Raw genomic sequence first — 21871 nt, 5'->3', positions numbered from 1 at the left:
ATGGCCATTAGAAAAAAAAAAAAAAAAAAAAATCAAACCGCGATTTTAAGTCCCTTTTCTCTGGATCCTCCCAGCCTGGGAGGTGTCCCCACCGCCGAACCTGGTCGCTGGGTTTGCGCTTTATTAATCTTAAAAAATAATCATCATCCGGTTTTGCAATGGGGATACAATTTGGGGGGGGGGGAATAATTTGATTTGATTTTTTTTTTTGGCAGCAAAAGTTATGACCAGCCCCAACCTCCCTCCCCCCCCACCTTTCCCTCCCATCCCTCCCCTGCCCCACCGTGTTTGTCCATCCGGAAGGAACACTATGCTTTGTTACTGCTACTTCATTTAGCTTTCACAAACACTTTGACGCCAGAAGTTATCATAAAATGTTTACAGACTGCACATTTCTCGTAAAATAAAATTAAAAAGCACACAGAACCTGTCTTAAAGGGAAAAAAATTACAATTCATTTCTGTCTTTAGGAACCGGGGTAATTTTTTTCCGTTTTTTCTTTTTTTTTCCTTTTTTTTTTTTTTTTTTTTTTTTTGCCCAGACGGCTTTACACATGCAATTCAAGTTTCTGAAACAGGTGTGGGTTTTGGCTGCTTATGGAAATTTCTCTTTCAAAGACGGAAAAAACTGTGAAGTGCAAAATGTCCTGTAAGGTGGTAATTTTTCTGGTTTGGGGGGGGGGGTGTTTTTTTTTAAGTTTTTTTTTCAAATTTTTTTTTTTCAATTTTTTGACGTTACGCTTTTAAAAGTGGACTGTGAGAAACGGAATACCTGTCAATCACCTCGTCCCGGTGTTTTGGCTTTGATTGACAGATCCCCCCTTGCCAGAGCGGTGCCGGCAGTGCCACAGTTCGGCCCTCTCGCGGTCTCGCCCTCGCTCGCTCCCAGCTGCCCTCCCAGACGGGAATCGCAGTTTTGATGAAGATCTCCGTGTCCCTTCCCCGCACCGCCACGCCGGGGGGTGGGGGGGGTCGGGGGGGGGGGGATGTGAGCCTTTAACACTTTCTGTTGGTGGGGTGCCTGGCTTTGAAAAGTCCGAAAAGTGCCAGTTTTTAATCGTCCGACGTGACGTCGATTTCCTCTGGACTGGCTTGTTTGGTGGCGATTCTCCACCGGTTAATGTGATGTGTCCCTTTTTTCTTCTGTTGTGAGTCTGAACCTTCCTCTTCCAACTTTTGCCGCTTGAACTTTGTCCGTCTGTTCTGAAACCATACTTTTACCTGCGGGAGGAAAGGCACCGGCCGTTAGTCCGACGCCTGCCCGGACGCCGGTGCTCTCCGCCGCCCGCTGCCCTGCCGAGGGGCTCTGCCTGCTCCATGCCCTGCCTTGCATCGTGCCCTGCCTGCTCCCTGCCCTGCCTGCTCCATGCCCTGCCTGCTCCCTGCCCTGCCTGCTCCCTGCCCTGCCTGCCCGGTGTCGTGCCCGCACGGCTACCCAGCCTGGAGCGGGGCGAGCGGAGCCGGAGCCCGTGTGTGCCACCTACCCCTCTCCGGGAAAGTCACAGACACGCCGGCCCACGCCGGCCCAGGCACCTCCAGAGGACCCACGCGTGCAGGATTTGGGCAACCGCACCGGTGCGGGGTGCGCGGCTCCGCTCCCCGCAGCCGGGCGCGGAGCGGGCAGGGACGCACCTGGCGCAGGGACGCGCGGATTTTCCGCGCACGACTAGCTCCGCGCAATGCCTGGCACCCCCCCCCCCCCCACGCGGGGAAAACAAAGCGTGGCGGTGGGCTGTCAGCAAGCCGGTCCCGCCGTCGGGGCAGCCACCGGGGCGGGTCTCGTTATCCGCGCCCGCCGAGGTGTCCCGACACCGGGAAAAGCGACCCGGGGGCTGCGGCGGGGTCGACCGGATCCCACCGGCACCCCCGGACCCGGCCCGGCCCGGTCAAGCAGAGCGAGGGCCTTGTCCCTCGAGGGGGCGGCGGGACGGGGCCGGGGGACGGCGGGACCAGAGCTTTTCCTCCTGGAAAAGCGAATAAATTGAAAAAAAAAAAAAAAAAAAACAACAACGAAAAGAAAACCGCCCGGCGCTCCCCGCAGCGTGTCCCCGGGACGCGCCGTCCAGGAGCGATCGTAGCGAGGCGAAACCTGTAAGTGCCACCGTAAATATCCCTCTGAATTTGTTCAGCGCCGAATAAATCTGACTTAGCCATCCGCCAGCTGACTTCAGTGCTTTAATTACAGATAGTATTGATCTGGGAGCTATCTCCAGGGCTGGCCACACTCCTTGTAGCGGCCAAAGGTAAACATTTTTTTTTTTTTTTAAAGCAGTTTAAACTCTGGTTCTGTCTGAAAGTGCCTGATAAAGGCCCCAGCAAGGGGGGGAAAGGGAACTGGAGCATTTTAATAAGCTGGTTTAACCCGCTTCGCTGCCTCTTCAGAACAGAGACCTGCCTGGCCGGACACACATCTCTGCTCCATTTTCATATTCTCCAAAAGTCCCCCATTAAAAAGCTGAGCGGGGAACAAGGGGTGAGTTTAATTTGCTTTTAGTTTGCTAATTGAAGGGGAGGACGGTTCATTTCTGCACGCTGATCTCCCAAAAGGGAGCTCATTTGTAGGGGACTGGGGGTTTGACATCCGGACAAAAGACCCCAACCAGCTTCGGAATCAAGCAGCACAAAGACCACCTTAAATACAGCTTTCCAGTGGAAATAAGCCTGTGACCGGTCCCTTGTTCGGAGAACCTCATAAAAGTGGCGATCCCTTTTTATTGTTTTGTTAGGGAGACATTTTAAAACAAAAGCTCCAACCTCTTTATTGCTTCCCCCACGAAAAGGAGTTAAAAAAAAAAAAAAAAAAAAAAGTGTTACAACTTAATCCTCCCAGAGAACGCTGTGTTTACTGGGAACTTTGAACTAGGCTCCGGCTGGGTATTTTGGCTTTTTTTTTTTTTTTTTTTTTTTAAAGTACAGTGCCACATACTGTAGCAGAGACAATCCCCATCTGGAGCCCTCTCTCCACCAGTCTCCTGGAAGGGCACAAAACAAAAGCCCGACACAACAACAACAACAAACAACCCCCCCAAAACCCCAGCCTTTCTTCCGGCGAAGAGAAAACCGCGTGAAAAAAACGCCCTCGCAGCGGGCCCGCCGGCCGTGGGTCCCCGCCGTCGGGGGGGGGGGGGAACCCGCTCCCACCCCCGTCCCCCGCCGCCTCCGCGCCCTCCCCACGGGTGTTCGGCCTCGGTACCCACCGAGACCCTCTCCCCGGGACAACCGGAGCAGAAACGTCGCTAATGGTCCCTCCAGATCGACGACCGAAATAGTCTCCGGTGCGGTTCTGGCCCGCAGCCAGCCGGGGGGGGGGGGGGCGACGGGGGGGGGGGGGGGCGGGATTCCTTGTAGTTAATAATTTCTCTGCTTTTATTTTTCATCTTTATGCCTTCCCGAACCGGCTCCTCATAACCCCGGGTGCCGGACGCCGGACTAGAAAGGAGTGAAAAATCATCCGAGAAACCGTATTTCTGCCGTAGGCTCCAAAAAGGGGGGGAGGGGGTGTCTCCCCTCCGCCTTTTGTTTTGGGGGCTTTTCCCCTAACATTCAACTCCTCGAGGCTCACACCAGTCCCGCAGCAGAATGACCGGGGCCGCCTTTCATTTGCAGATCCGAGATCTCTCCTCTCCCCTTCCCGCTGGGACCGGGGCTCTCCGGGGAGAACCCACCCGTGCCCCCAGTCCCGCGGCTCCCCACGCCCGGCCAAGGCCCCGCCACCCCCGGCCACGGCTCTCAGCAACGGGAGAAGCTTTTATAACACGCAAGAGACGCGGGGGGAACCCTCACTCCCCTCCACCGGCTCTGGTCTGGAGGCCTAAATACCCCCAGAATTTGACCGTATTTTTTCCTCGCATCTCCGGGCCGGCCGGGTGGGTTTTTCCCAAGGAGATCCCAGTACTTTCGCTTTCCCAGTTGCCCGCTGCCTGCTTCCCCCTTACCTGAGTTTCCGTGAGGCTGAGGCTGTGTGCCAGCTGTTTTCTCTCTGCTCCTACTACATAATGGTTCTTCTCAAAGGCATGTTCCAGTCTCAGTAATTGGGATGGGGAGAAAGCTGTACGGATCCGTTTGGGTTTCCTGGCCAGTGCGTTGTGCAATAGGAAGCTCTCCGGGCTGGTTTCATTCCCTGGGCAACAGGGTAAAACAGAGATTAACAAAACGCCTTCCCCAAACGTACTCGAGAGGACTTCTTAGCGCAAGAATTTTTCTCTCCCACCATTACCCGCAGGAGAAATCTGACTATAGTTTCTTTTTTCTTTTCAGCGCCTTTTTTGTATTAAATTTTCCTTCGCTAAATAGGTGGAGGAAATGAGCAGGGGAAGGAGAGAAGGGGGAGAAATTTAAAAACTAAAACACAACCAGGGGAACACTACGGCAAGGAAAAAAAAAAAAAAAAAAGAATTGGCCAGAGCCCGGCTGCGGTCTCTGCGGCTTCATCCCGCAGCTGCCCCCCTTCCCCTCGCCCCCCGGCAGCCTCACATCTTTCCTTGTTTATTTGTTATTTCCATCCTCCCGGTGCGGCCAGCGGGGCAGCGGCTCTCGGTGCGGTCCCTGCCGACCCCCCCTTTCCCCGGTCGGCCGCCGCGCTCCGGGAGCCGGCAGCCCGGTTCCCCCGGGCTTCTCCCCTCTTCCCTCGCCCAAAATTCCGGCTGGGGCCTTTCTCCCCCAGCTCCCCTTCGTTTTACCGGGGTGCTCCCCGCCGCTGCCCCGGCGGCGGAGGGAACCGGCGGGGAAATAAAGAAACAAACTTCGGGGAGGGCACATCCCAAGCCGGCCTGCGGGGGGGGGGGTGAGGGGGTGTCAGCCGAGGATTTTTGGTGGGTCTCTCCCTCCGGCTTGGCCCTGTGCCGCTTCTCCGGGTCGGTCCTTCCAAGGTGGGGAAGCCACCGAGGGTCTGTCTCCGTAAGTGCGTTAAAAATCGTTGCAGGAGGAGGGTGTGTTTGAAATCAGGCTGTGGCTCAACACCAGGACATTTCCGCCTTTCATCTACCGCTCTTTACCAATCGCCTGATGACTGCGACAAATAATTTGGTGAGCGAAACCTGTAATTTTATTCTGAGAGGGTAATAATCCATTTTGTATCTCTGTCCGCCTGGCTTCGGAAAGAGCGACTCCTTTTCCAACCCGGTTGCAACGGCTCGGCTGCAGAAGGCCCGGGAAATGAATATTGCAGGTGGTTTGTTTTCGTTCGGAATTAATAAATAAAAATACCGAAGGGAAAAAAAAAAAAGGTAGATGGATCCCTCCGAGCGGAGGCTGATTTTTTTTTTTTTTTCGTGTGTCTCTGTGTGTGTATAACGAAAGAGGCAGGAGCTGGACCCATTAGGGGAGAAATCGTCTCACCCTTCGGAGAAGACGCTGCCGGTTGCAAAGGGTTAAACAAGGGGGATTTTATTGATTGTGCGCCATTGGATTTGGTTATTTTCCTCCAACCGGTTATTAATCTCTTGGCAGCTGGGAGCCCTTCCCTGCCCGTACGGACGGAATCGCCCTCTCGGCCCCCAGCCCCGGCTCTCCTCCGCAGCCCCCTCTCCCCGCTCTGCTCCGGTGCTAGGATTATTTTGGTTTTTTTTTTTCCCCTTCTCCTTTCTCTGGGGTTCGTTTCGGCCCCGGCCCCGGCCCCGTTAACAGGGGGAGCGGATTCGGGGCGGCGGCGGTCGTTCCCCTCGGCCCCGGCAGCCTTCCCGGGGGAACCTAAACCTCGCCACCCCTCGGTTCCCCTCTCTGCGGGGCGGCTTCCTTCGGAGGCTCCTCCGTCGCTTTTAACCCACCGGCCCACAAAAAAACATCCACCTTTCCCCCCCCCCAGCTTTTAATCGGGGCGAGAAAGCGGCAAGAAGTCCCAGCCGGCCTTGCCTTCCCGCCTGCCCCCCTCCTGGCAGGGAAAGCAAAACAAACCGGGAAAAGCAGCGAAGCAAAACCAAGCCCGAGCCCCTCGGCTCCTCTGACAGCTCCTCAAGTTTGGCGGAGGGGGGGAGGCAGGGCACAAAAACCCCTCGGCCCAGCCGAGCCCGCGGCTCCGGGCAGCGGCCGCCCGCCCACCCGCCGTCCCCCCGCATCCGCGCCGCGGGGACCGGCCGGGGGCCGCCGGAGGATGGAGGGGCGGATGGGAGGGAGAAGAAAAGTTGCACGTACCTTGGAACCTGTGGCCCAGATACCGGTAGCGGTGTATTAGCCAGGGGTAGAAGGTGGAGGGGTCCCTTTGCTGCGAGGCGAAGAGCGGGTGCGTGGAGTGCGAAGCGGGCAGCGGGTGGGCGGCCAGGGCGTGGGGAGGGGGCACGGGATGGACCGGCACGGCCGGGTTAGGCGGGTGGGAGACGGCCTCCGCAAAGACCAAGTCCGGGTTGGAGTAGACCCCCCTGCCAGTGGAGTGGAAGCCGTTGAGAAAAGGGTTCATCGGGCTGGAATTGGCATAGCTGAGCGCCGCCGGCCGGATAGGATCCTCGGAGCGAGACGCGGGCAAGGGGCTGTCTTTGGCCACCAGCGACTCGATGGTGAAACACCGCTTGGGTGTGGGCTGAAACATGCTGCCGCGGCGAGAGTCCCCGACCAAATCTCTGCCTGGCTCTCTCTGGTGCGCGGGAGACGATCCGGGGAAGTTTGCAGCAGGGAGTGACTTGAGGAGGGATAGATACACACATAAATAGACAGGGGCTGGAGGAAAAGGAGGCAGCGGCAGCCAGCGGTACCCAAAAGGGAGACACACACACGCACCACGCACGCACACACACACACACACACACACACCAAAAAAAAAAAAAAAAAAAAAAAAGTTGCTGGGAGAAGTTTCCCTCCTGCAAGGAAAAGGCGGTCGCCCCCCCCCCCTCCCTCCCTAAGTCCAAAGACAATCCATGGATGTGATCGGCCCCTTCACAAGTTGTGCAAACGATTTGTTAGTTCATGAGCCTAATTAGTGCTGGGATCACATAAACAGCTTCCTCTGAAGCCTGGTAAATGGCTTGATGATTGGTCGCTATTACTCGCCTTGAGGTTGAAGGGGGAGACTCTTTAAAGTGCGTCAGAGGGGAGGCGAGCGCCGGGCAGCGCCATCGGGAGGGATGGAGCCGCGGCGCGGCGCGGATCGGAGTGCGGCGGGAGCGCGCCCGCCAGCGCGGGGGGGAGCGCGGAGCCCCGCGCAGCCTCTCGCCCGCCCCGCCGCCGCCCCCGCTCCCCTCCGCTCCCCTCCGCTCCGCCGCCGCGCTGCCCTCCCTCCCCTGCCGCCGCCCGGCGACCAAGGTAGGGGGACGGGACGGGACCTTGGGGGGGGGGGGAGCTCAGAGGGGGTGCGTGGGGCGGGGGGGGCCGCATCTCCTCTGGGGGGGTGTGGGGTCAGGGGGGAGAGAGTTAGGGCCCCTCCGCCAGCGTGACACCCCCTCTCCCTGCCACCTCTCGGGTGCTCTCAGCCCGGCGAGGTTACCTTGATCAGCCCCGGGGCGTCCGGGAGAGATGCCCCGCTTGGGAAAGGTTTCGTGCCGGTGAGAGAACGGGTCGCCCTCCTCCTCCTCCTCCTCCTCGGAACTTATTTATTCCCCCCTTCGCTCCTTCGCACTCCCCGCACCGCGCGGCGCGGAAAACAAAGCGGAGGGCAGCTGCATTATGCAAAGCTGGGACGCGCCGGGCTCTCGCAGACGGGACAGGGGAGCAAAGTCTCCGGTTCCAGCCTTGTCCGTATTTTCGCGATTACCTTTGGGTCCGGGGATGATTTTAGGGCTGAGTTCTCCTCCTCCCATTGGCTGGGGCTGCAGAATAATTATGATCACATCCTAATACTCTTGGCTGGTGCTTACTGTTTATTGGTAGTTAAGGATCTATTATCTATTCATCAGCCTCCCATTTTTGCCAATTACATTCTTCTAAAGTGAAGTACCAGCAGGTATTTTGCACATTTACAATTAATGATAAAAAATCTGGCGTACTTTAAATCTATTACGCCGCTGTGTAATTTATCTTAAAGATGCGGAATTGCTAATGTAAATTAATGTTTCTGTTGAACCAAGGGATGGGGGGAGTCTTAAAACCAGTCTAGCGTTCCTTTCCTTCGTTCCCGGACTTTGTTTTCTATTTTCTTGCCACTTTACACACAAAGAGTCCGTTACTCCGCTGCATTAAAACGTGCTAAAAAAAAATCGCTGTCTAAACGGTCCTCGCTTCTTTCCAGTAAAGGGCGAGCTGAACTCTCTCCGCCTTCCCCGCTCTCTCCCAAAAGCGCCTGTTTGCAGCTAGCCGATATTTTGAACGCGATACCAAAACGCCGGACTAAATACGGGTGACAAACCAGTGCCGGGCACGCAAGGATGCCCGTGTTTGTGCGCCTTTTGTTTGGGGACGCGGTTGCTTTTGTGTCCCCCGCGCCGTGTGCTCTTTGGGGAGGGAGAAGTTCACTTTTCCTTCTGAAATGGAAATCTGTTCTCCAGGCGTTGGGCGGCTGTACGTATAGGCCATCCGTAGCCACACGTGCAGACGATTGCGGAGACAAAGTGAGAGAGATGTTTGGACGGCGCAACTCGTCTTCTGACAGATTTTGCAGCGAGGTGCCATCCTCCCAGGTCTCACACTTTTGGGAAAACCTCTCCTGCCCGCAGACACCCCGGCAGACACGGGCGCAGGGCTCCGGCCCCGCTAAGCCGGGCTTGCTGCGGAGGGGAGAGCCGGATTTGCCTCCAACCCCACTCGTGTCCCTCGTGAATCTCTAGCATTTTAACTTTTTAAGTCCTCTCGCCCCTTTTCCGTGCAACTTTTCCCCCCTCAACGCTCTTCTCGCGGAGATCTGGGATTATTGACCCGAGCGAGGCTGGGAAAGTGCCCTAAATACGCCGGGTGCTTGACGTGCTGATTTCGACTGGGCTCTTGCTTCCTGAGCACTGAAAAGGGAAAAAAGAGAAACTTCTCCTTCACCTAGGAAAAGCCGTGCTCTGCATCTGTGTATTTACACTTCTCCGGGACTGCAGAATGAATCTGAATTGGAAAAACTTCAACTCCTTTTTTTTTTTTCCTTTTTTTTTTTTTCTCCTCCAGACATCCTGACATAATCACAGGGCTTCCTTGAAAACTGCATCAAGTAATTTAGCAGTTGGGGAGGGAGGAATTATATCCGTGTGAAAAACCCGTCACCCACGCAGAGCGGGGATAACCCTCCAAAACGCTCGCTAATTTTCCCTCGACCCTCTTTACCGCCGGGGAAATATGCTCTAGCCTAAAATCCCTTCCCGAAGCGGGGGGTCCCGTTGCTCTGGAGCTCAGCGGAGGAGGCTGCAGCTGCAGCGGGGAGCTCTCCCCTGCCAAGCCCGATTTCGCCCGGGAAAGCGGGTGATCTCGGCCGCAGCAACCTGGAGGTCCCCGCTCCGCACCGAGCCCTGCTCGCTCTCTGTGCTACATGCATACATATACGTATCTATCTGTATATGTGTGTGTATATATATGTGTGTGCGTGCGTGGATACATACAAGCGGAGAAACCGCAAGTAGAGCCTGGGAAGCACCAGCTCTCTCTGGGTGTTGTCGGAGAGAAAACAGGCCGGGGACAGGCAGAACAAAACCCAGGGGGACTCGGGATGAGATTTCCCAGGATTTTCCGCTTCCCCCTACATTTCTGTATCACTTTCCCGCTCGTCGCCGTGGCCGTTTCTCGTGGGCACCTCCCGCGCAGCCCACGGCCCGTGGTGTCCGTGTTCCCCCGGCCGGGGCCGCTGCCTTCCAGCTGGGGCTGCCCCGGGAGCATCTCCCGAAGCTCCTCTCTTGAACTTTTCCTACCCAGCGTCTTGACAGGCTGCTCTCGCTGTCTTCTTGGCGTCTACAAGGAGAAAATCTGGCAGGGGCTCCCTTCCCAGCAATCCCCGATCTGCTCCAAGCGCACTTAGAGGCAGCCTCTCTCGGAGGGAGGGGTGCGCTACATTCGCAGTCAAATTACATGGCTGGCCTCAAAGGCACTAGCTTCGGATTTCCAAACTAATACTCATCTCTTAAAAGCCGAGCCAAGAAGAAAATGCGAGGAAGGCCTCAGATGCGGGAGACCTCGGGGTAAGACGGTTGTTTACGGGCTGATCCAGGCTGAACTTTCGCGGCTGGGGGGGATGGCGGGGAGGGAAGTTTCAGCCTCCCCCGAACTTTCTTTTCCAGGCGGGATCCGTCTCCCCCTTCCCTCTCCGGCCCCAGGGATCCGTGCCCACAGCGGGGAGCAGAGGTGGCCCAGGCAGGTCGTGTCTGGCGGGGGGCCGCGTCAGTTAAAGGAGCGGGTGAAATACCTAATTTAATTCGTTTCGGGACGTCCTAAATCCCACTCAGTATCTCGCAGCGTGCTGCTGCGAGCCTTTCACAAAAGCGCAATACGTGGCGGGAGCGACGGCAGCCCGGGCCGCGAAGCGCAGCCCGGTACGGAGCCGAGCCGGGACGGGCTCCGGGGCTCCGGGAGAGCCCGGGCTCCTACCCCCCCCGGGGGTCCTCCGCCGAGCAGGTGGATTTCGTCCGAGGGTGTATCGCTACCCACCCTGGCTCCCTCCCCGAGCACCCGGAGCCCCGCGTGAACAGGGCCTCGCAGCCGGGGCTCTCGAGTGGGGCGGACACACGGGGTGCTTTCCACGGGTCTCCCCGCCGAGGAGACCAGCCCTGAAATCCTCACCCCCCTATTTCGGTCCTGCAAAGCCGGGCCAGCGCTGGTGCCACCGGGGACCCGTCTCACCGGCGGGCGGGGGCTGCGGCGGCCGTGGGGGACCGGGAAACGGCCTCGCTTGCCCGGGCTCCCTCCCGCCGGCCCCGGGAAACAGCAATCCGGGACCGTCGCTTTTAGTTTTTTTTTTTTCTTTTGGACGCTAATTCAGAGCATCCTCCCTCCCTCGCTCCAGAAACCCCCCACCTGGGCGCCCGGCTGCCTGCGCTCGGCGCTGCACAAGCCCGGCCCGGCGCTCGGCGGCGGCGGGCAGCCCCGGCTTTGTTTCGCACATCTATTTTCGTCTCGGGAAGGTCGGGCTTGCGGTTCCGAAATGACGTTAGTAACGCGGGACATCAGGGGGAAAAAAAAAAAAAAAAAAAAAAAAGAGCAAATCCCCGGCTTTACACACGAAGCCGTAATCTGCACCCATCCGTGCCAGACTCCGGCTCATTTTAAATATCAACATGTGCGGAGGAAGAGGGAGAAAATACGGGAGCTGCGTGCGGGGCGCAGTGAGCAGCGCGGTAACGACAGCGCACTTCCCCGGGACGGACCGCTCGGCCCGGAGGCTCATCCCGGCACACCGTCTCCTGCCCGGCACCCTGCTTGGCCCCATCCCGGTCCTTTCCCGGTCCTTTCCCGGTCCTTTCCCGGTCCCCGCCCGCTCCCCGCCCGCTCCGCGGGGCGCGGTGGCGGCAGCCGCGGGCGCGCATCCGCGGGGCGGCAGCGCCCCCTGCCGGCCGCCGCTCAACACCCGCCCGCCCGCGGCCCCGCCGGCGGCAGCGGCTTTGGGCAGGACACGGGCGACCGCCGCGGGGCGCGGAGGCAGCGGCCCGTGGGAGACCCGGGCTGGCCGACGGCGAGGAAAAGCCGCAAGGAGCCTTAGGGCCGCCTGACAGATATCTGTGTTAAGTCCATAAGGGCTTTCGGGGGGGGGGGGGGATTTAGGGGGAAAGGCGCCGAGCGTGGACGCACGCACCCACGCGTGTGTGTGCGCACCCGTCCACGCACACGCACTTTAAATCCTCCTGTTGGCACAGCGCCTATTTTAAGCCCTGGGTTTTAGATACCCCCCCCCCCCCAAGGGAGCAAGCTGCACGTCTAAAAAACTGTTAACTTGCGGGGAAGCCGCCGTCACGGCTTCCGACCCGTGGATTCAGCCCCTGCGCTTCTTTTCACACCTCGTTCGAAATCGTGGCTTGCTACACGCCACGTAAGGCGACTTCACGCAGTCGTGCCGTGGTGCGAGATTGGGCGAGAGGCGTTTTGAAACGTGCCTTGCCTTCCCGGCCGGTTGGTTGACCTGCCGGGGACCGTCCCGTGGGGGTTCCCGTGGGCTCGGAACGGCTCGGGGTGCCCGGCGGTACCGCACACCGGGGAGTTACGGCCCGTTCCCAGCAGCCGGGTGCTGAACTCGCAGATAAACTGGTTTTGCCCGGCACCGGCTACCCGAGCAGCCCGTGAAACCGCGGGTTTCTGACCATACCTCCTCCGTAAAAGCCCGTGTCTGCCACGAAGGCTCTCCCTGGATGAAAACTCGTCAGGCTCAAAAAATAAAAAAAAAAGAAACTAAACCAGAGTCAGAGCTGCAGGCCAGCGGGGGGCTGCAGGTGTCCGGGCTCCCGCCATCCCACGGGAAACCGCTCGTCGTCTCGTACGCGAGAGAAAAGGTGTCCCAGCCTCCACCGACGGGGCCGAGATTGCGTTTGCGTGGGAAGAACGTGCGGGGGAAGCTCCTGCACCTGGTGCTTATTTTTTCTTGGTGGAAGACGATGCATCCCAAACCAGAAACTCACAGTCCACGACATAAAACCCCAACTCTGCACCTGGGCGGGACGTTAACTGCCCCGAGTGGTGGTGGGGATGGGACACGGGTGGACCCTGGGGGTGCGCACCATCCACCGCCCTGCGCCGTGCTGCGCGGAGCTGCCTTAACTCACCGGGTCTGGTCTCCTCGCTCTTCCCTCCGTCTCCCTCCCCGTCCCCCGACCCCCAATTAGTGTTCCTTCATCAGTGCCGCTCGGGTTTTTCTTCTGCAACCGGGAAGAAGGCGCGGAGCTGCCGCCTTGCCCGGGTACCGGCAGGTCCCGCACCGGAGCACCCGGCAGGTCCCGCACCGGAGCCCCCGGCAGCGGCGGGGGCCGGAGAGGCCCGAGGTGGCAGAGGGAATCCCGGCGGGAGGGGTCACGGCTGTAGTTACAAACTTTCCTAAACTTTCCTCTGGGCTGAGCGTACCACTGTCCGTACGGGGAGGGAGGGGGGTGGGTGGGTGGGGAGCAAACTAAAACATTACTTCAAAAGCTTTGTTTCTAAGGAAAAATAGAAAACCACACTATTTACCCCTAGTTCTGTTGGGCACTTTTTGTTACTACCGGCGTACTTTTAGTTTCTCATTCAGTCATTCGATTTTGTTAACTATTCCTTTTGAACGTGCTCCTAGAGGGCCCGATCCTGCCATCCCGCCAAGGCACGTTTGCTTTTCGTTTCCCGAAGCGTTTTACTGGGCAGCGGAGAGGGTCGTCGCTATTTTCTATAGGATCGAGGACTTTTCCTGCAACAGATGGTGCCATGTCCTGAATTCCCGTGCTGGCCTCCCGCAGCGGCAAGCTCCTGCCTGGCCCTGCCGGGGGCGAGTCCCCGGGAAACCGCAAAAAGCTGCGGGGCGGCCGGTGCTGCTTCACCTGGCAGCTGCGGACCCGGGCGCTCGGATCGAGCCTGCAGGAAAGTTAAGTGAGCTCTGCTGGGAGTCAGCTCCCTCTCCTGCTCAATGGTCGGACCGGGTTTGGTTTTATTTGTTTGTTTGTTTTTTTTCTTTTTTTTTTCGTGTGTGTGTTCACTATCGCCCATCGTTTGGGGAAATTCGAGCTTGCAAAGAGCAGAGGATTTTTTTCGGGGGGATTCACTCTGCATCCCCCCACCAGCCCCTCCATCCACCCGAGACATCTATCTCCCGGTGACCCGCATGAGGCAGAAGGAGTTTGCGGTGAAAGAGACGAACAACTCTCCAAGAATTCTCCAAGCTTCTGAAGTATAGCGGTTCAATATTAGCACATTAAAGTGTCGTTTAGGATACTAATTAATACGTATTTCATTTTAAATCATGCATTTTTTCGAGGACTTGAAGTACATAATTGCTTGCAGTGGCATCTTGGAATAGGAACATAAGTATCCCGCTTTGACACGCATAACCTCGCTGAATTCCTTCCCTAGCTGATGTGTGTTCCCAAACATTCAAGCTCGCAGGGATGTGCGCGCTGTGGAAGTCACACAGAGTGTAATAAAACAGAGCTCCTAAAGCAAAATCAGCGCTTTCCGTGGATATTTCAGACTCCCGAGGCCCGGGGTGGCTTTTTCTATATGCATAATGTATGTCGAACATATACGTGGGGGCTTTTGCTTAAACGGTGTGTGATTCCGTCGGACTACCTCTCCGTTACGTTGTGGTGGATGCTCCCATCCAACAACTGCGTTCAGCCCTAGAGTAGTTCCGAACTAAGAGCGCTTTTACGGTCTAATTTTTTTTTTTTTTTTCTTTCCTGGAAGGGAAAAAAATAGGAAAAAGCTTGTTTCGGAGTTTTAGAAAACTTCACCTCGGTGCAGTGCACAAACGAGGGGATACCTGGGGCAGAGGTGCCTGCCTTTCCCGGGGTCGCTTGGCTGGCCGTTTCCCTCGGGGGGGACGCAGCTCTCCCACCGCTGGTCCGGCTCTTTTCGCCGCAGCAACAACGGGGAAGGTCAGGCCACCACGGGGAGTCACCGCAGCCGTGCGGCTCCCGCAGTGCAGCGAGCACCGGGCTGCGAGGGGACACGGACCGCGGTGCTCGGTCCACCCCTTCCCAGCCGCCAGCCCTCCCTGTAAACACTTCGCCACACCGATCCGGTGCAGGGCCGTGCTGGAATAGCCGGTACCCGGGAGCAATGGGGACGAACAGCGAGCGGGACGGCGGCACCGAGCTCAGCCGGGCACGGTGCGGGGCTGCCGGCTCGGCTGCCGGAGGCAGGCAGGGAGCTTTGGGGGGGTTGCAGCGGCTCCTCGCTCCCCTCTCCGGCCGTTCAGACGGAGAAGTAGCAGCCGGGAATGGAAAGTGACCCCCTCTCCCGACTCCCGCTAGGTCTGGGCTGTTTGATGCTGCGATCCAACGAAAGTCTGAACTCGAGGGATAATTTTCTCCATATGGGCAAGCGAGCGCGCACACGGCGGTTCTCTCCAGAAATCGCCTACCTCCGATTGTTTTTCACTTTTCACAGGCAGTTACAGTTGGGAGGAAAAAAAAAAAAAAAAAAAGAGATGATACCGTAAAGAAAGTGGCTTTTTGATCACAGGTCGGAGAAGGCAGCCGGAGCTCCAGGCGGAGCAGGAGAGCTGCACCACGCTCCGCGCCCCTCCGAGGGCACCGGCCAGGGGCCGCGGGGGTCCCGGGGAGGGAGAGCTCCGCACGGCCAAAGGCAAGGGATGCTGAAGGCAGAGTTCCTTCCTACTCCTTGTAGGAAGGAATGCGTGAGGCTGCGAGGGCTCTGCTCCACACGCAGTGCCGCAGCAGAGCCTCGCTCTTGCAAATCTGCTCTGCAGCTTCCCCGCACCCCAGAGCAAGGGTAACCGAGCCCCGGGTAGGGCTGCCCCCAGCTCCCCGCATAGGTAGAGCAAAAAATGGGTAGCGGAGGCATCGTTGCACCGTCCGGGCCGCCGAAGGAGTTGGGGGGGGCCCCGGCGACAGGGAGAAGGGCCGCCCGGTCTCCGCTTCCCACCTCCCCGGGAGGTTTAGGACGGGAAGACTTGTTTCCCCTTTCGCTGTTATTTCAGGAGAAGGGAGCGGGGGAGGAAGAGGAGAAGCTTGCGGAGGGTTTGGGGAAGGTTGCAGCCGGGCCGCGGTGTGTCATTGCAGAGAGGAGCCGAGCCGCTGCGGGGGGGAGCGGAGCGGGGCGCAGTGCGTGACCCCCCCGTGGGCAGCAGGGACCCTCGCAGTCCCTATAATTTTTTTTTTTTGTAAGGTATCAGTGAAACTAACAGATTTATTTGTAGTTCGCTCCTTCCAGCCCAGAGAACAAACCCCCGCATCAACAGGCGAGGATGTTTACGGAGATGGTAGATGGTACCTCGCCTCCTTCCCCGCTTGTATCACGCCGGGACCGAATTGCTCCACCAAGCGATTTTCCAAAATTGGGGCGGTTCCTTACAAACGAGCAAACCTGATGGGTTTGTTTGTTTGTTTATTTGTTTGTTTGTAACGGTTGCGCCGTTTTCCCGCTTGTAATTGAACTGCGCGCTGCTGCAGAGAACTCCGCTCCCGGCGATCGCCGCCGTGACGTTGAGTTAAGGAAATACTACAGGTGTTACTGCGGTGTTTGGGAATTAATTCTCCTTCCTTCTCCCCCCTCCTCCTTCCCGGAGTTATTCCCTAGCCTCCCCAGATAGCTGGGAAAGGGTCCCACATACCCCGGAGCTGTAAAGTGAGCGCTGAAATACTTGATCTCACTGATCTTTGGAGAATTAAATCTGGCCTCATTTTACAGGAGGAAGCGAAGTCAATCTCGAGGTTTTGCGAAGAAAGGCTGTTATTTCCTAAAGGATAGGCGTTTAAGTTGTTAAATATTAGTTTTTAATTACACATTGTTCTTTTCAAAAATAATATTTATACTTAGGTCCGTGCAGGTATTCGACTGAATTTCCAAGCCGTCGGCTAACCGTTCTTTGCGCGACGGGTGGCAAACAGCCCCTCGTACGAGCGCCGCTAGAAGGGGTCACCGTTGTCCCCCGCGCCCCTCACCGAGGCCGCCGGGCAGCGCCGGGCCCGGGGCTGCTCCTCCCGCTCCGCGGGCGCGGAGCCGGCGCCCCCCCGGCTCTGAACCCGCCCCGCTCCGCGGGACCGGCTGGAACAAAACTCGGGCGCGGAGTGCGGGAGGGAGCAGGAGAGGCTCTTTCTGGCGCAGCCGGGCAAAGCCATAGAGCGAAGAAACTGAAGAACTAGTGGTCGTGGATAAAACCTTCCGTGTTAAACGCAGCCGCCAACCCCACGGTGATTTACGAGTTCCCGAGGCCAAACGCATCTCTCGTCCCCCCCGCGACAGGGAGGGTGTCGGTGCCAGGGTGGCTGCAGACACCTCCAGCCCTTGCGGGGCTTCGGGGGGGTCCGGGCCGGCCGGGCGGGGACCTCAGTCCCTGCTGCGGGGCTGGGGGCTGCGTGGCCCAGCCGTGATTTATGGCATGTGTGGAGGGGGGGGGGATCCCCTCCGTTGGGTGCCGAGGGCTCTCAGGGCCAGGGGCTGATCCTGCCCCTCCGCAGCGCCGTCCCCTGCAGCTCCCCAGCACCCTCAGCTCTGCTCCTTATATAGAAATACCACCGCCACTTTCTTTTTGGGCTGAGCCCGTTTGCAAATACCTTCAGCCAGAGTCTTTGCCCCCCCCACCCCCCCCAGGAGTCTCCCTCCATCTGAGGAGGCCATTTTGCAGAATTGCGCCTTCTTCCCCCCAACTCCTTCCCCTAGCAGTGCGATTTGCACCCCCTCCAGCCTCAGCATCCCCCAGGACCGGGCTGCTGCTCCCCCATGCAGCCGTTCCCCAAGCCAGGGAGCGGGGCCGGGGTCTCTCACAACGGTGGGGCTTGGCCCCATGGGCCACAGGTCGCACTCCGCTCTACCGAGAGGCACAGGGACCTCCGGCCCGCCAGGTAAACATGCTTTAAAACCAGTGGTACAGGCACTTTGCACTGGAGCCGCCTGGTTTGGAAGTCAAGTTTGTGGGTTTGGAGGGGGCGAGAGACTTATTTTGGCGTGTAAATATTTCTGCTCTCCATAAACTGGCAGAGTGGACTAAAATGAACGCATGCGGTTCAGCATCTGTTTAGCTAGCTGCATCTCACAGAGGAATATTGGCTTTTCACCTCCAGGTCCTAAATGGGAAATAAAAAGAGGTTGGTGTCCTCTATTCTGTTTGCAATTGCCTATCCCAGGATTAAAGAGATCTCCATTTTACTGGCTGTCTTTCATTTAACTGTTTGGAGACCAGAGATGGAAAATATTTGCCGAGAAGAAAAGAATAGCTGCATGGGATCATTTGCAATTCAGTGTGAAAATATTCTACCAAACCCATTTCTATTCCAGTGTAGTTGAAAAAATAGCACATAGCCGTCAACAGCCCATTCCGCTCTGCTGGACAGCACGGAAAGTTTTAGGCAACTAAATTCCTAATGGGAGACAGCAGCAAACAGCACAATCATGTCTTTGACTAAACTATGCAGCAGCTTTAATTGCTAGAAATGTTAGTAATGGCTAAAATATTACGGTTTTGGTAAATGGGAGACTTCCCATGGATGGTGAATGGTATAGCCTATATGGACAGAAACCAACGGAAGCATTAGCTTCAAGTGGCACACTTGGAAGCGCGGAAGAATGAGCACTTGGAAGGAAGTCAGGATAAAAGCAGAGCCGTCCAGCGCCGCACGCAGGGTGTGCGCTCAAGACGAGCACATCCAGAAACAACTGCTTTTCAAACTGACGCTGACAAAGAAATGAGCATCCTTTAGGTTTAAATACCTTTTCATTGTCGCTGCTGCCATGGACGGAACTGTTCATATAAAAATATCCTTCGTAAAGCACGAGTGGAGCTGGCCACCCTGGAATCGCCCCCAGAGCCTTGTTTCACTTCTTGTGGAGAGCTTTGCTCCCAAGGCTGGGAGCAAACCCCCGAGTTCCCGGGCCTGCTCTCAGCCCAGGTCTGCGGGGATGCCGCAGTTGGACAGTGCCCACTTGTGGCTGACCTTGTTTGAAGCAGAAGATGCAAAAAGTCCCTGCATGGGGCGGGGCAGCTAGAAGACTTGGAACACGCAGTGCTTGACTTGTCCAAAGCTGATTCTTGCTTGCTTTGGGCACCCCAAAATGGACAGGGAGGGAGGACGAAGGGAATTACAGGCATCTGCGTATCCACTCCGCGTTAGGGCTGCATGTGAACATCCAGGACCGCGGAGGAACCCCAGCTCTCATGAATCCCATCACTGCACTGTTCACTGGAGCCATGTACAGTTCAATGGAACTTTCAGACTCTGGCATTTAGAAGCCTTCCTGGAGGAGCGTTTGGTTGTGGATTTTTCATTTGCCTTGCAATAACATTTAACAGACCCTGTCAAGGATTAGGGCTCAATTATGCCAGGCTCCTCTTAAGTGCGCAGATGGTATTCCCGGCACAGGGGTCTAAGAAAGAGGGCAAAGTAAGTCTCTGTGTCTCAAACAAAGCAAGAAGAGAAAGCGTCAAAACTACAGTAAGCAATAGGTGAGAAATAGTGAAGCTGAGGACAAAAGGACACTCCTAACTCCAGTGTGCTGATTATGAACTGTTTTCTGCTCTGGCTAAAGTCTGCGGTAAAATGTCTTTTGATACTCAGAGTACAAGATAAAACCTTACTGCGTGATGATTTAATGATCACAGTTAGCCCTCAAATAGTATTTCTCATCTTGGTTTTTTCTACAGTCTTAAACAAGTGCATCATCATGCAGCACTATACATTATTTGGTATAGAGACAGAACCATCAAGAAAGTCAAAAAGCAAATCACAGGACGTGCAGTCACAGTGAAGGTGTCTCGCGTACACAATTTAGGAATTACATTGCGACACTCTCTGAGCTGCTGCGTCACTATGAGCAATGCTTCATTAATACTTCCTATAGAAAATCTCCTTTCATACTTAGAACAATTAAATAGTTAGCAAGTCATCAAAAAGTGGCCATGTGAGCTCAGAGGAGGGATCTTACTACCAAATTCCCTTTCTGACAATGATGCTATATAGCCTGTACCTGCGGTCAAAATGAAGGAAGGAAACTGAAGCCTCAGAGGGAATCAATCACATCAGATTTATTTAGTTTTGTATTTTTTTCCTGGTTTTTCCAACTGTTTCAATAGACACCGATTCCTCATCTGTTATCCTTAGATTGGAGAGTCTCAGACAAGGGGTAAGGAACTATAGCTCCAGCTCCAGCTTCCTACTTCTCCTTAATCAAAACCTGCCAGTAGCCAGGGAAGCTCGCTGAAATGAATGGGAAAGGTAAAGTGCTTGCAGATACATACCCGCTCGAACGTAGCCTTCCTCTTCAGCCTTCCTCGTCAGACTGGAGACTGTGCCTTAACCAACGATGAAATCCACCTTCAGCTCTGAGCACGTTTCTTGCTGTCAGACATGTTCTGGAGAAGATGCAGACTGTCATTGTTGCTGAGCAAACTATTGCCTTAAGGCTGTCTGTCGGGCAAATTTTCTGAGCCATAAACATGTTCTGCAATTTAGATCAGAAACATTAACAACTACCAAACAAAACCATACAACACACGCAGGCAGCCAAAATAGAATAAATAACTGGTCAGGCCTCTGCTATGCAAATACTTTCAGTTAGGTAAAGCAGTTCTACGTTACCTTCAAAAAGTTCATTAAAAGTTTCCCCGGAGCTGTGTTTTTTACCCACAGCAGTCAGTTTTCAGGTCACTCGCCATGCAACCTGCCAGAGATCATTGGGCGCCAGCTGTATTATTTGGCATTACTGTTTGCATTAGTGTTGCGCCAGGCAAGCAGACTCCGCGGCAAGAGACAGAAACACAGAACAAAAGGATGGTCCCTGCCCCAGAGCACTTCCAGTCTTAATCTAAGATGCAAAAAAGAGAGCGAAAAAAAAAAAAAAAAGAAAAGAAAACAGCAGGTGGAGACAGGGAAGAGAAAAGAAAGGATGAGACAGGACTGATTAGTGTGATACCGAGCGGCCTCAACACAACAGCTGCTATCTGGCATCAAATTCTTTGCATAAGTGATGGCTGGATGGGGCCTATAGGGAACTTGCCAGCACATTTTACCACATGAGCCATACGTTCTGTGTCACAACTGCCAAAAGCGCTTTGGGGTTGTAAGGATGGTTTGTGGTTGTGGCTTGGCAAAAGGTATAAGGAGGCAAGAGTGTGTGTCTTTCAACTGTACTGATATGCCAAGAATAAAGAAAAAAAAATTAGCAAGGCTCTCAAGCCCAGCCCCTGTGACACTATCATGAAAACAAATGTTTATTTATAACAAGAGAGCAAATTTGTGAATCACAAAACCTAACTGGCAGCCTCAAGTGATTTGGAAGAATCAGTTTGAAAGTCTTCCCCCCCTCCCCAATCTATCAAACTGCGACTGCAGGCTAAGTCACCTCGCGTTGATTAGCAGCCCACACAGCGCTCTGCAAGCCTAGTTTTTGAAGGGAGGCTGGGAGCAGCTTTTGGGAGCTCCTGGTTCCTGCAAGGAACTGCCAGATGTTCACAGGAGGCTGTCACACGGTCAGGGTAGGAGCTGAACTGCCCCAGGTTTTTTTTTTTTTTTTTGCTTGCATGTATCTGGCACAATACGCACCTCAGTTTGGAAACCTTGACCCATATTAGGTTACACTTCTAGTTAAAAAATCGTTCATGTCAGTTTGAAAACCACATCCTTCAAAACATAATGTACTTTAACATTCTTTCGCTCCCCCCCGCCCCATGGCCTCTAATTTAGTAGGGTTTTAAGAGCATCATGTGCTTGAACTCTGAGCTGCTCCCAGGCATCTAAAAAAGTAATTGGAGTATTTAGGCTTTAAATGGATTCTCTTTTCAATCTAAATGGTATCACACATCAGAGATGTCAGTATGAGTGGTTGAAGAGAGATTAGAAATTCTCCTAAACAGTCTGGTAATTAAATCATCTATACATCCACATATTTGGTTGAAGAAGCTCTGACTGCCGTAGGCCCCGTCTCCTCGGTGCTCCCACCACCTCAGAGCATGTAGTATAAAAACCCCATCCTGCCTGAAGACATTGGGTGTCAGTCCCGCTATGGGCTGTTCATTTGGGATTTCTCAGGACCTCTCCCTGAAGGAATACTGCTTTCTCAAGGGAGACTCCTGAGCCCAGACCCAGGGAGTTATTTTGGTGCCCGACTCTAGCCAGCAGTTGATGCAATTAGACACTAAAAAAACCTTCAGGATTTACGCCTTCATCTTTTTGTTCCTTGCATATAATATCTAGCACCTATCAACCATTGCAAATAGGAATAATGGCTAAATTCTGCTCCAAGTTCAGACGTGAGAGCAGCCGTTATAATTAAGCCATACTAGTTACTTATCTTTTTAGTTTCTTTTTTGAAGCTCGCAAGTTTTTATCTTCTCTGAAAAGAGGCCTAAACAACAGCAGGAATGGCCCTGCCTCACGTGGGGTAACGGCTGGAACCACTGCACAGAGTGGCTGAGGATG

General features: G+C 55.4%; 1 protein-coding gene and 1 long non-coding RNA gene across 5 annotated transcripts in view; one reads left to right on the top strand and one right to left on the bottom strand.

Moving 5' to 3' along the window:
* Nucleotides 1-981: 981 nt before the first annotated feature.
* Nucleotides 982-7595, bottom strand: EMX2 (empty spiracles homeobox 2). 3 transcript variants are annotated; one of them, XM_075026995.1, is made up of 4 exons: nt 7411-7595; nt 6129-6609; nt 3935-4119; nt 982-1220 (listed from the first exon to the last, which is right to left on the bottom strand). In XM_075026995.1, exons 2-4 carry the CDS (start codon nt 6517-6519, stop codon nt 1053-1055), a joined length of 744 nt encoding a protein of 247 aa, XP_074883096.1. In that variant the 5' UTR covers nt 6520-6609; nt 7411-7595; the 3' UTR covers nt 982-1052. The 3 variants fall into 3 exon arrangements, with proteins under 3 accessions (XP_074883096.1, XP_074883095.1, XP_074883097.1); XM_075026994.1 differs by lacking the exon at nt 7411-7595 and having other exon boundaries at nt 6129-6840; XM_075026996.1 differs by lacking the exons at nt 3935-4119; nt 7411-7595 and having other exon boundaries at nt 988-1220; nt 6129-6855.
* Nucleotides 7596-9837: 2242 nt separating this feature from the next.
* LOC142030379 (uncharacterized) overlaps nt 9838-21871 on the top strand; it is a 32966-nt gene continuing 20932 nt past the window's right edge. For both annotated transcript variants that reach the window (XR_012650176.1, XR_012650175.1), the window contains exon 1: nt 9838-10009. This is a non-coding gene — a long non-coding RNA (uncharacterized LOC142030379). The remainder of the gene's footprint in view (nt 10010-21871) is intronic.

This window comes from Buteo buteo, chromosome 4, assembly GCF_964188355.1.
Source record: "Buteo buteo chromosome 4, bButBut1.hap1.1, whole genome shotgun sequence".
Lineage (NCBI taxonomy): Eukaryota > Metazoa > Chordata > Aves > Accipitriformes > Accipitridae > Buteo > Buteo buteo.
This window is presented reverse-complemented; position numbering and strand designations above follow the sequence as displayed.